This window comes from Rhyacophila brunnea, unplaced genomic scaffold (genome assembly GCF_057557595.1).
Source record: "Rhyacophila brunnea isolate RB1 unplaced genomic scaffold, BYU_Rbru_1.0 scaffold_13, whole genome shotgun sequence".
Classification (NCBI taxonomy): Eukaryota; Metazoa; Arthropoda; class Insecta; order Trichoptera; family Rhyacophilidae; genus Rhyacophila; species Rhyacophila brunnea.
The window spans coordinates 14,295,490-14,309,008 of NW_028232785.1; the positions used below are offsets into that span (position 1 = coordinate 14,295,490).

General features: G+C 33.6%; 1 protein-coding gene across 1 annotated transcript; it reads left to right on the top strand.

Moving 5' to 3' along the window:
- The first annotated feature begins 1,120 nt into the window (after window positions 1-1,120).
- LOC147076586 (uncharacterized) lies at window positions 1,121-8,848 on the top strand. Its single transcript, XM_085940375.1, has 3 exons — window positions 1,121-1,337; window positions 1,450-1,602; window positions 6,979-8,848. Exons 1-3 carry the CDS (start codon window positions 1,191-1,193, stop codon window positions 7,276-7,278), a joined length of 600 nt encoding a protein of 199 aa, XP_085796501.1. The 5' UTR covers window positions 1,121-1,190; the 3' UTR covers window positions 7,279-8,848.
- The last annotated feature ends 4,671 nt before the right edge of the window (window positions 8,849-13,519 follow it).

Below are 13,519 nucleotides of genomic sequence, written 5' to 3' on the forward strand. Positions count from 1 at the left end.
ACATTCTGTCGATATGTCTTTACTTGGAAATAACCTACAGTCAAATACCTGCATCAAACAAGAGTATGCTGATAATTCCGGCCACGTTCTTGAGGTTAGTTTTCAAATGTTATTTATTATAAAAGCATTCTTAATATTTAGTCTTATTTTTTATTTAATCGATAATAGTAGTGTAGGTAGGGAGGTACCTAATAAATTATGTTGTAATATTCTAAGAGTGTTGATTCCCAGAGAGAATCAGATCAACAAATGACACCAACAATATAGACAGGTAGGTGAGTAAACGTGAAGCAAAGTGTGTTTCTGAAAGAAATGTGAGGTCCTAGGTTTCCTATTCGAAAATGCGTACTACGGCGAATTTATTATTAGCTTATCAGTCTGGCGTAACCTGTTAAATCTCAAAGAAGCCGCATTCACGTCATGGTGGTCAATATTTAGTTCAAATTTAGACTACAGCCTTATTAATTATGGTGATACTATTTTCTTAAAAGAGATTAAGGATTATTTTTTAATGGTTTAGGAGATAATAACAATAAACTACTGAGCGTAAAATGGTACTAGCGAAAAAACAATGAAATACTATTTAATATGCTTATTTAGACGCATAACGTTGAACACAACTAAAAAAGATAAAACAACATTAATTTAAATGCGATGTTTGTGCGTTCAAGTCCTTGATTGATTTAAAATGGAATTTATCGAATTCGCTGTTTGATTAGAAAAGTTACCTACTTAAAAAAAAAGGACCTCGCAATTTCTCATATTCAATGCTAGTTTTTTGTGAGAAACAAAAAACCTATACATTTTCAACAGATGACAACAGGTACCTACTATAATTTTTGCCGATATACTATAATTTCTTGGACCTCGTACTATAATTCGATGACCAAAAGATGGCAGCACTGTAATCAGATGAGGCTTCGTTGCTTTTTAAAAGAGGTGATAGATTTTATTTGTTTACATAATGTAACTACATATATACTTTTACTTACCTACTTATATATTTTAAAGTTTGATTTATATATCGACTCGAAAGCTCTTTCAATTCGACTTTACAATAAATCCGTAACACTCAATTCCAAAGATTTGTCTATGGCGGATGGCAACGACAAACAAGATCAGTAGCTGTCAAACTACTTGTTCTGATAATTGACTGTGTGAGGCATTTTTGCTTTAAAGACGTAGGTAACATGGATATTAAACTTGAACCACAACAATTACAAACTTATGCAGAAGGTCAGCATTGGCTTGTTGTGCCAATATTCTATTCAAACAGCCATGATGGCGACACGAATATTAAACAAGCGAATGCCGACGATGTCAGCTGTGCATCTGAGGTTAGTTTTACAAACTGATTTTTCCTTGATTCATATATATTTTATTTATGTTGCTTTTGCGCTCTAAATACATAACCGACTTCCCTTATATGAAAACATGTTTTTTTTACAGGAACCTTCAACAGACTTGCGTGTTATAAAATCAGAGGCGATTTTTGATGGATTTCACTTGAACAAAGAGTACGTTGGAGACACAATACGGGAACTCAAATACGTGGACTCACAACCTGGCTGCTCTTATTTGGACTGTGGACCAGAAAATCAGGTACGCAATCTTCAATTCAACAAACAGTCACAGTATCCAACTTTTGATGAAGAAGTTTAACCAAAGTATATTTTGTTAAGGAGACTTTTAATACAGCAATGTGCCTCATGCAGTACCTAAACGTAGTTTGTTGCCGAAAATATTGCTATTTAGGCCACAGTTATCCTATCTATCTAATATATAAAAAAACAATATTTGTTTGTTTGTTCGTATTTAATGCGCTGCCATACCGTTCACCCGATCGCGATAAAACTTTTTAAATTTATTCCTTGCATTTGCGCGAAGAGTATAGGCTATATCTTATATATATAAATGAATGTCTGTCTGTCCAGTATGCGTTCCTATACCATTCTACCGATTGCAATGAAACTTTGGTAAGTGGTTGTATGCACGCCCGCGAAGGTTTCTGAATTAGTAGAACCATCTTCTTCTTCTTCTTCATTCTATCTTTTATTCGTATGGTTCCTATACCATTCATCCGATTGGAATGAAACTTTCGTCACTTGTTATGCTCACGCCCGCAAAGGTTTCTGATTTGGTACAACCATTTTCTTCATCTTTTTCTTCTATTCTATCTTCTTCTATTCTTATGCGTTCTTATACCATTCATCCGATTGCGATGAAAGTTTAATCAGTTGTTGTGCACACGCCCGCGGAGGTTTCTGAAATAGAAAAATTATCTTTTTCTTCTTCAATTATCTTCTTTTATTCGAATGGTTGCTATACCATTTATCTAATTGCGATAAAACCTTCGTCAGTTGTTGTGGTAACACCCGCAAAGTTTTCTGAATTTGTACAACCATCTTCTCCTTCTTCATTCTATCTTCTCTTATTCTTATGGTTTCTATACCATTAATCCGATTCCGATGAAACATTCGTCAGTTGTTATGCCAACACCCGCGAAGGTTTCTGAATTAGTACACCCATTTTCTTCTTCTTCTATTCCTATGCGTTCTTATAGCATTCATCCAATTGCGATGAAATTTTGATCAGTTGTTGTGCGCTCGCCCGCGAAGGTTTCTGAATTAGAAACACTATCTTCTTCTCCATTGTATCTTCTTTTGGTTCTTATACCATTCATCCGATTGCGATGAACCTTTTGTCTTTTGTTGTGCGCACACCTGCGAAGGTTTCTAAATTAGTATTATGTAAAATACAATTTTCCTTTTTTGTTTGTTCATTTTTTACTACATATTAATACTTTTAATAACGTTTGCATATTTTGGATTCGATTTTCATTTAGTATTCTTTTGTTTAACTTATACTCTTATTAGAATTACTTTCATATTGCCATATGATGTATAACGCAGATATTTTAATATTAAAAAGATAATTACTTATTATTATTTTTTAAATATCTAAGATTAATGTATCCACGAAGCTACCCTGTGCGAAGCCGGGTACTTCAGCTTGTATACAATAAAATTAACTAGTATCTTCTAGATGAATTGAATATAAAAAGCATTTATTTTGGGTATAGTTTTTAAAAAATCTGGTATCGAGGTACATAATCTGGGTTGTTATTTATGTTCAATAAAAAGAATGTTTCATTCGCAAATGTTGTCAAATTATTTGTTATGGATGAAATACGTGAGATATAGTTTATTATACTGATATAACTTATCCATTTATTGTGTACTTGCCCCTTAGTACAAATTATACCCTATACTACATTTTCACTTCTTACAAAATAGGTATGATTATTAGTTATAATATAAAATAATATATAATTACTTGTAATATATAAATAATACAACTCCAGCAAATATCAGACGATTAAAACAATATATAAATGGTTTACTGCCGTGGAAAAGACTCGAAAATATCTTCCTGCCGACGAGATTGTATTAAATGATCAGTAAATATTAGAGTTGGCTTAGCGGCAGAATTGGTATGAACTTACATAAGTATCTACCTAATCAGTCAACACATTTTTCATTCATTAATCTATGCACTTAGTATATAATATGTACTTAGAACATGTTTTGATGCATGCTCTAACACTGAAAAATAGTATTGGAATGTCCATTACGGAAAAAATACCTATATTTTAGGAGGGGAAATGGGTTTTTAGTATATTAATTTAATTTTGAATATTTAAGTACTGATAACATTCTGTCATAACTGTCTTAAAAATGTTGGATAACTACTTTTCATACAACTATTCATTATTAAACGACCAATACTGTACAATGACGTCGACAATAACGTCGTGGCTGCCAGGTTCCAACTTGGTTCTGGCAGGTACACATTGTTTGAACATGCACGTCTATTTGATACAAGTATTCCTTATATTAAAACAGAAAAATATTTTTTCTCTATGGTCAGTTTTTGATGTCTATGGGCACTTAACTGTCAAATAAACGATAATTTTTCACATTTTGCCACTAGATATCCCTAGTTTTCCATATTTTTTGAACTCGCTATTACATACTTTCATATTATTTCTTTTATTTTTCGATTAATACTACATTATGGCCGGATAATCCGAATGCCGAATAAACGTTATTGAATAAATATAATCATTACAATATAAACAAATGAAAGTAAATGGTTATCGTGATAGAATACCTACCTACCATATAATTATTATGCATACATCGATTCCAGCATAATCATGTGAATTGAGTTGTTAAAAATATTATATTATATTATATTGATTTTCATGAATCTGCGTCTGATGTGTATTTACAAACGAGGCTCTTAAATTCGAAAGGGTCGCCGCTTTTACGAAATTTGCGGCATTGCAGATTAGCTTCATCTACGAAAGCAAAGTTTAGTACCTATAAACAAAGCATTCACGATTGAATAAAATGGAGCACCAATTATAGGATCAATTGTAAAATAGATAATACAATTAGACAATTATCAAAATAATTCACTGAATCATAATGAAATACGGAAGAAAACAAATACCTATGACAATTATCAACAAACGCGGGCTGTCTGTTGCAATCTGTCAAAAATCGACTCTGCTGAATTTAGCAATCGGTTCGCTAAACTTATGTTAGAGGGGCATTAGGTGTTCGGGTTCGGCGAGATGCTTATGTGCAAAATCTCCATGAACGCAATTATACGTTTTGCACGCCATCTGGCGTAAAATCGCATTCTAAAATATTGGATAAAAGGCCCCTATGTGCCTGTACGTGTTTTGTTGAAATTTTGATTTCACATTATATTAATGTATAATATATGAAAACATTGACCACCACGCATAGAAGTAACACCATCATCCAATGTAAAATTATGTCACCATTTATTTCGTTTCGGTGATAAAATATAGCTATTGGAAAAAAATAAACATTCATAGGATTCCGGCCAATGTGCTGAACTCACGCAAGTGAAACATTCATAAAATTTTGATTTCAATAGGTTGATTGCTACGCTAGGCATACAGCACGTAGTGCCATCCTGTTAAAACCGCATCTCACTCGTATCATTGTCGTCCATATTTTTAACAACAAAAAAATTCTGTAATGTTCCGGTATTTTACGATCTCCATTAACCGTAACGCTAGCTCCAGCCTCATTTTTGAAGAAATAAGATACGATGATTCCACTTATATAGGTACTCAGTATTTTACGATAATTCGATCGGAGTTTTTTTATGTATATGATTTTGCATGTTATATTGAGGCGCATTTTTTTTACCTACTAGATCATTCGGTAACATTATTGATGTCTAAGTAATACCTAAGTACTACTTAAATGTACGTTCCCTCTAATTTTTTTATTGTGTGTGAGGATCATTACGCATCTGAGCAGTGTTACTCGTCACCCAGTGCGGTAAATTTACACCCCCTCCCCCAAAAACACATAATACAATTTTTCATTAAAACATTTATTTTTAAGGTATTTAATAATTCCGAAATTAAAGTACAAATAGCAATTCGGGCACAGATATATCCGTTCTTTCATTAACAATAATTAAAGAATAAAACAGAGACTTCCGTATTTTGTCAAAAAATCTAATTTGAACGCAAAATTTTTACTTAGCCAGCTTTCGGGAATATTTGTGTATTTAGATACATGATTAAGAATATATTTTACAGAAAGCACAGAAGCATGTTTATTTTTATTGCCAATTATCAATCAACATTATCAACAATTATTAACACTTTGACAAGATCGCAACCAGATTTTACGCACTCTGTGATCTCAATCCTATTCTTCCGCTCTTCGGGTGTTTCAAAGGTCCATTTCTTTTCAAAATTTCCAATTTCGTAATAAGTGGCATCCCGGTGTACTTTTTGACTTAAATGCATTTTTAAAACATACAATCTTCATTCAATCCATTTCTTTGCAGACGTGAATTCTCCTTGCATACTTACTGGGGAGACGCAATCATCTCTGTTTCCGAATGAACAAATTTTTCCAACCAATTCTTATTTCTTGCAAATGCATTGAAGATGGAATTTCTGTTTCGACGAAAACAGAGAGCCATTCTAATTTAAATTTATCGCAGGATTTATTCGTAATGATCGCAATTGAAATATGACATACACTACTTTTTGACAATTTTAGGGGATAACTTTTCTATAATAATAATTATTTTTTCTATGTTAACAAGTATAATTGTACCTACTATATATTATGTAACTATGCAAGCAATCGTATTGTCCACTAGAATTGTTTATAACGTACACTTATCACACCTGTAGTTATTACTAAAATCTGGCAAAAAAGACTTTTACAATATTTTTATGTGAGGTCTGTGCGGGGGATGAAAACATGTGTGCGGACACATTTTTGTAAGTGTTGCGCGTGCACACATTGCAGGGGACATTGCTAAGTAGGTAATATTATCATCTATAATCGTTAGTTATACTCTCACTTCTTCACATGATATTGTCTTATGATGTTGAAAAAAAATAACCAACATTTAATAAAAATTTTATAGTATAAAACATTAAGAATTTATAAAATTAAATTCGAAAATTTTGGTTTTCTTGACTTCCACGAAGGAATGTTTTGCAAGGCATTACGATACAGCTATGAGTCAACAATCCTCGCTTAATGGAAAACAAGATCAAATGAAACAGTATTCAGAAGTGACGATAGATGAGCAAAATGTTAAAAAAGAAGTCTTCAAACTAAATACTCCGAAGGAACTTCGACTTATTCTGAGAAGGGTAAAATATTTCTCACGTAATTTGAATTGCAGCATTTGTAACGCAGTTTTTGGATGCGGAAGTGCTCAAAAAGTCGCAAAATAATTCTAAAGGAAGTGATTGCTTATGTAGTTTTATGGTCATTCTCACTCTCAGGTATTTACCTAATTATGTCTAAAGATACAAAAAGCATCGACAAAAAAACTCAAAATAATAAAAAACATAATTTTAAATTATAATATTAAGAACGATTATGACCTTTCCAGGTTTCTACTGAAGGATTTTACAAACGGCATCGCGGTACAGATATGAGTCAACAATGCTCACCTGATGGATTCCATGATATGACTATACATTATTCAGAAGTGACGATTGATGAACAAAATATAAAAAAAGAAATCCTAAACTTAAATACTCCGAAGGAATTACGTCTTATTCTCAGAAGGGTAATACATTTCTCAAGTAATTTCATATGCAGTGTATGTAACGCAGTTTTTGGATGCGGTGGTGCTTTTAAACGTCACACAATGATTCACAGGGACTCTGCAGGGAGCTTAATACTCTAAAAATACATAAATCGATACATTCTGGTGAAAAACCTTATAAATGTGATGTGTGCTCATATTGATGCACGTATCTTAGTGTTCTTAAAAGACATAAAATGATACATACTGCTAATAAACCTTATATGTGCAATGTGTGTTCCTATAGATGCAGGGTTCTTGGTGATCTTAAAAAACATAAAATTACACATACTGCTGAAAAACCTTCTAAATGCGATGTTTGCTCATATAGATGCACGAATCTTAGTTATCTTAAAAAACATAAAATGACACATACTGGTGTAAAACCTTATAAATGCAATGTGTGTTCCTATATATGCTCGCAGCTTATTTCTCTTAAAAGACATAAAATGACTCATTCTGGTGAAAAACCCTACAAATGCAATGTGTGTTCATATATATGCTCGCAGCTTAGTAGCCTTAAAAGACATGAAATGACACATACTGGTGAAAAACCTTATAAATGCAATGCGTGTTCCTATGTATGCTCGCGGCTTAGTTATCTTAAAAGACATAAAATGATACATACTGGTGAAAAACCTTATAATTGCTATACATGTTCATTTAGATGCAGGGATCTTGGTGATCTTAAAAACATAAAACGACACATACTGGTGAAAAACCTTATAAATGCAATACATGTCCATATAGATGCAGGGATCTTGGCGATCTTAAAAAACATAAAATGACACATACTGGTGAAAAACCTTATACATGCAATGTGTGTTCCTATATATGCTCGCGGCTTAGCTATTTTAAAATACATAAAATGACACATACCGGTGAAAAACCTTATAAATGCAATGTGTGTTCCTATATATGCTCGCGGCTTAGTTATCTTAAAACACATAAAATGACACATACTAGTGAAAAACCTTATAAATGTAATGTGTGTTCCTATAGCGAGGGCTTAGTGTCAAACAACACTATCTACAAAAGTGCAACTTTACAGGAGAGCCAAAAATCGTTATTTTAGATTCTTGTAACTCAACAAGGGAAATGTTTATTTAAAACTTGATGTTAATATTTTATAATTTATTGTGTATTGTACATTTATCTTGCTTATGATGATGTTAAAATTTATAGGGATAGTTTTAAAAAGTATGAAAACAAGGGTAACTTATGTAGTTAGCGTTAAACTTTACTGACGATTTAATAAGAAATTAATAAAGATTGACATAACGTTGTTTGACTATCATGTAGCCGTAAATGTAAAAAACGTTATCTCAAAAAAAATAAAAAACACTTTTTTGTAGATAACGTTGTCTGACTTTAAGCACTCGATAGATGCTCGGACCTTAGTAAACTTAAAAAACATGAAATGACACATACTAGTGAAAAAAAATATTAGTGCTTGCGACTTCGAAGTCTTATTAAACATAAATCATTTTCGTGAAAAGCTTTATAAATGCATTGTTTTAATATAGAGATCTTCGCTTTGCTGATGACATTATATTGTTGTATATATTTAAATAAAATACTTGTTTTTGCATATTCTAAAGAGTTGCCGAATAATTTAAAGCCTTTAAGAACGCTGATACTAATAAGAAAAAGGAGTTTAGAAGTGGGTATCAAAAAAAAAATAAACAAACGGCTGGTGATGGAAATCCCATGACTCCTTTGCCGCCAAGTCTGAATTCAGTTGTAAAGTTTTTTTATCTACGAGGCGTTGTCCAATTTCCTTGATGATATAACAATATATTTTTTTAACAGAAAAATAGTTTAAACGTTTAAATTTTACAATATCTGAAAAACCATAATATCACAAAAGGTCAATGCCACAAAGATTGCACCGTCCAATCTCTTAGGTCGATGCTATTTTGTAATGATGCTTTGGCTAACACAGGTGCCATCGAAATATGTTATTGCGTTTATCTGTACCTATACGAAAATACTGGCAATGACGTCAATTTTTAATCTGACAATTGCACTCTTCAGAATATGTATATTGCCAGCATGTATCTATCTACGTATTATTGTGAACTTGGACATACCCATCATTAACCACGAATACTTCGTTGTAGGTCACACAAAAAACGAGATTGATTTTAAAAATGAGTTCATATAATTGAAAGTTAATAAATCATACTTCTCATAGAAGTGAAATTTAACAAAGACAAAGGTCATGTTCAACTGCTTTGCGGGCTAAAAGTGATCATCAGCAATGGCACTCAGCTCGGAGAAGTGATAATCTACACCTATTCGGGACAAAAAGTGTCCATAGATGGGTGTATATTTGATGAAATTGTACGCAGAGTAAAGTTAAACTGAAGTGCATCTAGCCACAAGAGAAATGTTTTCAAAGATGACCTCCCACTGTGCCTAAAGGGCGAAATTCCTTAATTGGTTAAAATAATAAAATTATTTTTAGATGTTAGTACCTACCACGTCTTATATTTTCAAAGCTAAAAATGTAAGGCGTAGATTAAAAAACCTTTTGTATATAAATTAGAATGTAAGCCTGTATATAACAATTAAATAATTGTAAATAATGGTGTGTAATGATGTAATTAAAAATGTTTTGAATTAATAATAGAAATGTACTTAGTTTATAAGATGATTGAAATAATTCATAGTGCGTGTGAAAGAGATGTAAGATTGATTGTACTGTGCAAATGAACGAGATGAAGAATAATACGCAATAATATACTTACTCGAATAATATTTTTTATAAGGCGTCTAATTCCAAAAAACGATAAGTCCGCATTTAGTTAATATGAAGAAAAAAATACGTACATATTTTTTGTATAATTTTACACAATATGTATTGATTTATAATTTCCAAAACGTGACATAACCCTACAAAAAAAAATATTTTGAGTCTCGGATTATTACAAAAAGCGCCAAATCCGTGTTTCATATTATTTAAAGCTAGGTTGATTTCGCGCGTAAATAAGTCAACCAATAAGGGAACGTTCAATATTGAAAATGGCGTCTTCCATGCTGTAGCATCTGGTAAACTCATGGCAGTGCCACGGAAATATGTGAGGTACAAGTAGCGCCTATATTTATTACTTTTAAGAGTTTATCGGCTGAAACAAATTTTCATTTGGTTCTAATTTAGACATATAATATAACGGAAAAAATAATCTCACGTTAAAACAAATAATTAAAGCTTGAAACATAAAAACGTTGTTTCCCGAAAATATTGAATTGTGGACTTGTCGCTTTTGTAATTTGACGTCTTACATGTAATAATCATTAGGCTTACTACTAAGAAAATGCAGTTACAATAAACAGCAACTCGACAGTGGATGAGTCAGTCGGTAAATTTCCAGTCCATATCACACGTCTGGCATTATTACAATAAATACTAATAACTTTTTATACTTAACTCAAATCGACTCTCTCCGCATTAATTATAAGAATAATACAATTGTAAAAAAACAAGATATACCTTATAAAAATAAGCGATTCGCTAGTGCTTATAATTTTAAAATAATTACTGTGTCATCTATCCCGACCCCGCAAAAATATATTAATAACATTATTTATTCAATAATTTTATACCAGTCACTGACGTCCTACTGAGCTAGCCAAAGTGCCACTGCGTATTAGTATGTTCAATAAAAAGAATGTTACATTCTAAAAATCGTATGAATTAGCTATTCAGTGAATAAAAAATAGTTAATACCATTATGTACCTGTGTATATAGGTACCGAACATGATCATATTATTTAAGCTAGATACTTACATTATAATTTCAAGAAATTAAATAATTGCGTTTACGCTAATCTTACTAAGCAAGTACCCATATACCTAATATGCAAGAACCTATAGGCATTGCAAGTATTGTTAATGATTTATTAAGCCATTATATTTATTAAAACTTCAAGTGGAAAAATACTTAAACTATCCAAAGATATAACAGAAATATCGATATAATTAGGAGAAAATCTTGAATCTAAGGGCTGTTAGTTGACCAATGATTAGAAAGAAACTGAGGTACTTTGAATTCTAATTGATTTAATTTTTTTTCTGTTGGATTTGAGTCTTTTTGCAACCCTATTATAACTTACTATAATTTTTATGTATGTTAAACTAATTACCTATCTACTATACCTTCTTAAAACTTGACATTTTTGTGACAGTTTTTTTCTAGATGCCCTTATGGATACCTCGCATTTGCTATCGAGGCAAACTACTCTACTTAATGCTAGTCAAATGAAAATTGTGCTGGCTGAGAGAATATGCCTTGTTGAAAACTACTCTTCTAGCCGCATAGGGTATTGCTCATTTTAATTCGGCCAGGGCCTATGAAATCGCCTTGCAAAAACCCTGGTAAATTCTTTGTAGCGCAAGGCGGTGGTGATTCTGTTGAAATTTTTTTCATATTCATTGGAAACTGAGGACTGCGATTTGTAGCCGAGTTTTTCCCGTGGTAAAAGAAATGTCGCATGGGACTGATTCTGAGCATATACTTATCCTACCTTATATGACTGCAGTCACTAGATCTGAAAGGTATGAATCATCATTACAATATGTCACCATTTATTATTTTTATTCTTTTTATTACATCAATACAGAAATTAAAAAGTGCATCTCTTCCAGCCTCATTTGCCATGGACCTCGGAAGGTCTCGAATGTCCGCATCTGGCATCTGTAGGTAATAAAAAGTTCAGATTGTGCCGCTCCTTGCTAAAGATTTGACAATCAAGGAGTTAATGTAGGACGTCCTGATCGCTTCCGTTGTCGCATGGACACTTTCCATCAGATGTTATTTTAAAGCGATGCAGGTTTGCTCGCATGACTCAGTGACCTGTAAGAATCTGAGTCATCTCAAAACACAGACCCTTATGCAACCCGACGTCTCGTGCTGCTGAAATTGCAGGTAAAAACTTTCGGGTTAACTCCCCAGTCGAAGAGTTTTGATATCGTGAGTTCCATTCGTTTTTCACCATATCTAAATTTATAATTTTCGCATAGCTCATAGGAAATTTGTCGTAAGCTATCGCTGTCTTGGATTCAGAAGCACCATGCCGAGCCAATTTGTCGGCTCTTTCATTTCCTTCTATCCCGGTGTGTCTCCTTATCCACTTGGCCTGCATTACCGTACAATAGCTGGCAAGCGGTACTTACGAGCCGCTATCTCACCGCCATTAATATAACTATGCCACAAACCCTGCACCAGTATCGCCATCTATTTTGCTCCCATTCGTGAAAATCGGCATGTTATTGCATTCGTTGCTTTCCAACGTTGCAGGATAAGAAACCACTTCAGCAAATAGTCTAGCAGGGTGTGGCAGCCTTCTATAGTCCACCGGTTTTTCGTAAAGCCTATCGTCTGACCGAAAAACTGCGAGGCCCTCCTCGCCCTTCTTAGCTCTGTAAGTGAGAGCGATTTGTTTTAAACGTAAATCTAGAGGCATAAGTCCTGTTAGAGCTTGCGTTGAATTTAGCGAAGCCGTGCGGTAAGCTCGTCATATTCGTATCGCTAGTGCTCGCTGAACTGTAATGAGTTTTTTGCCATGTTTTTCCGTTCGGCAGCTTCATACTATAATATGCTGGCCGCATACGTGATCAAACGCTCAATAGCACACGTGTAGAGAATTCGATGCAACAGTTACCGATTAGGTATACCATAACTATGTTTATTTAGTAGGAATGTAAGTCATCATCATCATCAGGGGCGCGACAACCCGGTGTGGGTCCTGGGCTCCTCCAACAGCTCCCTCCACCTGTTCCTATCCAGTGTGGCCGCTTTCCAATTTGGTACCCCCAGAATACGGCATTCACTGGCAGTTCCATCTAACCAGCGAAACTTTGGCCTCCCTTTTCTTCTACGTCCTATTGGATTGCTGGACATCACTCTCTTTGCCGGTTCATTGTCATTCATACGGTGCACATGACCTAGCCATCGCAGTCTCCCAATCTTAATTGATTGAACTGCGCTGCAATCTTTGTACAGCCCGTAGAGCTCAGCATTATATCTTCTCCTCCAATTGGTCCATATATACGGCGGAGAATTTTTCTTTCAAAGATGAACAGGGCTCGTTCATTTCGCAGAGTTAATGTCCAGGTTTCCGATGCGTAGGTGAGCACTGGCTTTACAAGTTTAGTGTCTTGTAAAGAGTGCTTTTAGTTTGACGATGATTGATGATGATGAGTTTGACGATGATTTGAATGTCTTAACAGACCAAAGTAGCATTTATTCGCAGACAAGGTTCTCTTGTTGTTTTCTTCTGTAATATCATTATGTCGAGTTACAAGAGATCCAAGGTATATGAAACTGTCAACCGTATC

What these genes read in the sequence shown, in the direction of transcription:
- LOC147076586 (XM_085940375.1), top strand. Translation starts at nt 1,191, where the DNA reads ATGGATATTAAACTTGAACCACAACAATTACAAACTTATGCAGAAGGT. An exon ending in ATGTCAGCTGTGCATCTGAG is followed by an intron (nt 1,338 to 1,449) that starts GTTAGTTTTACA and finishes TTTTTTTTACAG; the next exon opens with GAACCTTCAACAGACTTGCG. An exon ending in ACTGTGGACCAGAAAATCAG is followed by an intron (nt 1,603 to 6,978) that starts GTACGCAATCTT and finishes TGACCTTTCCAG; the next exon opens with GTTTCTACTGAAGGATTTTA.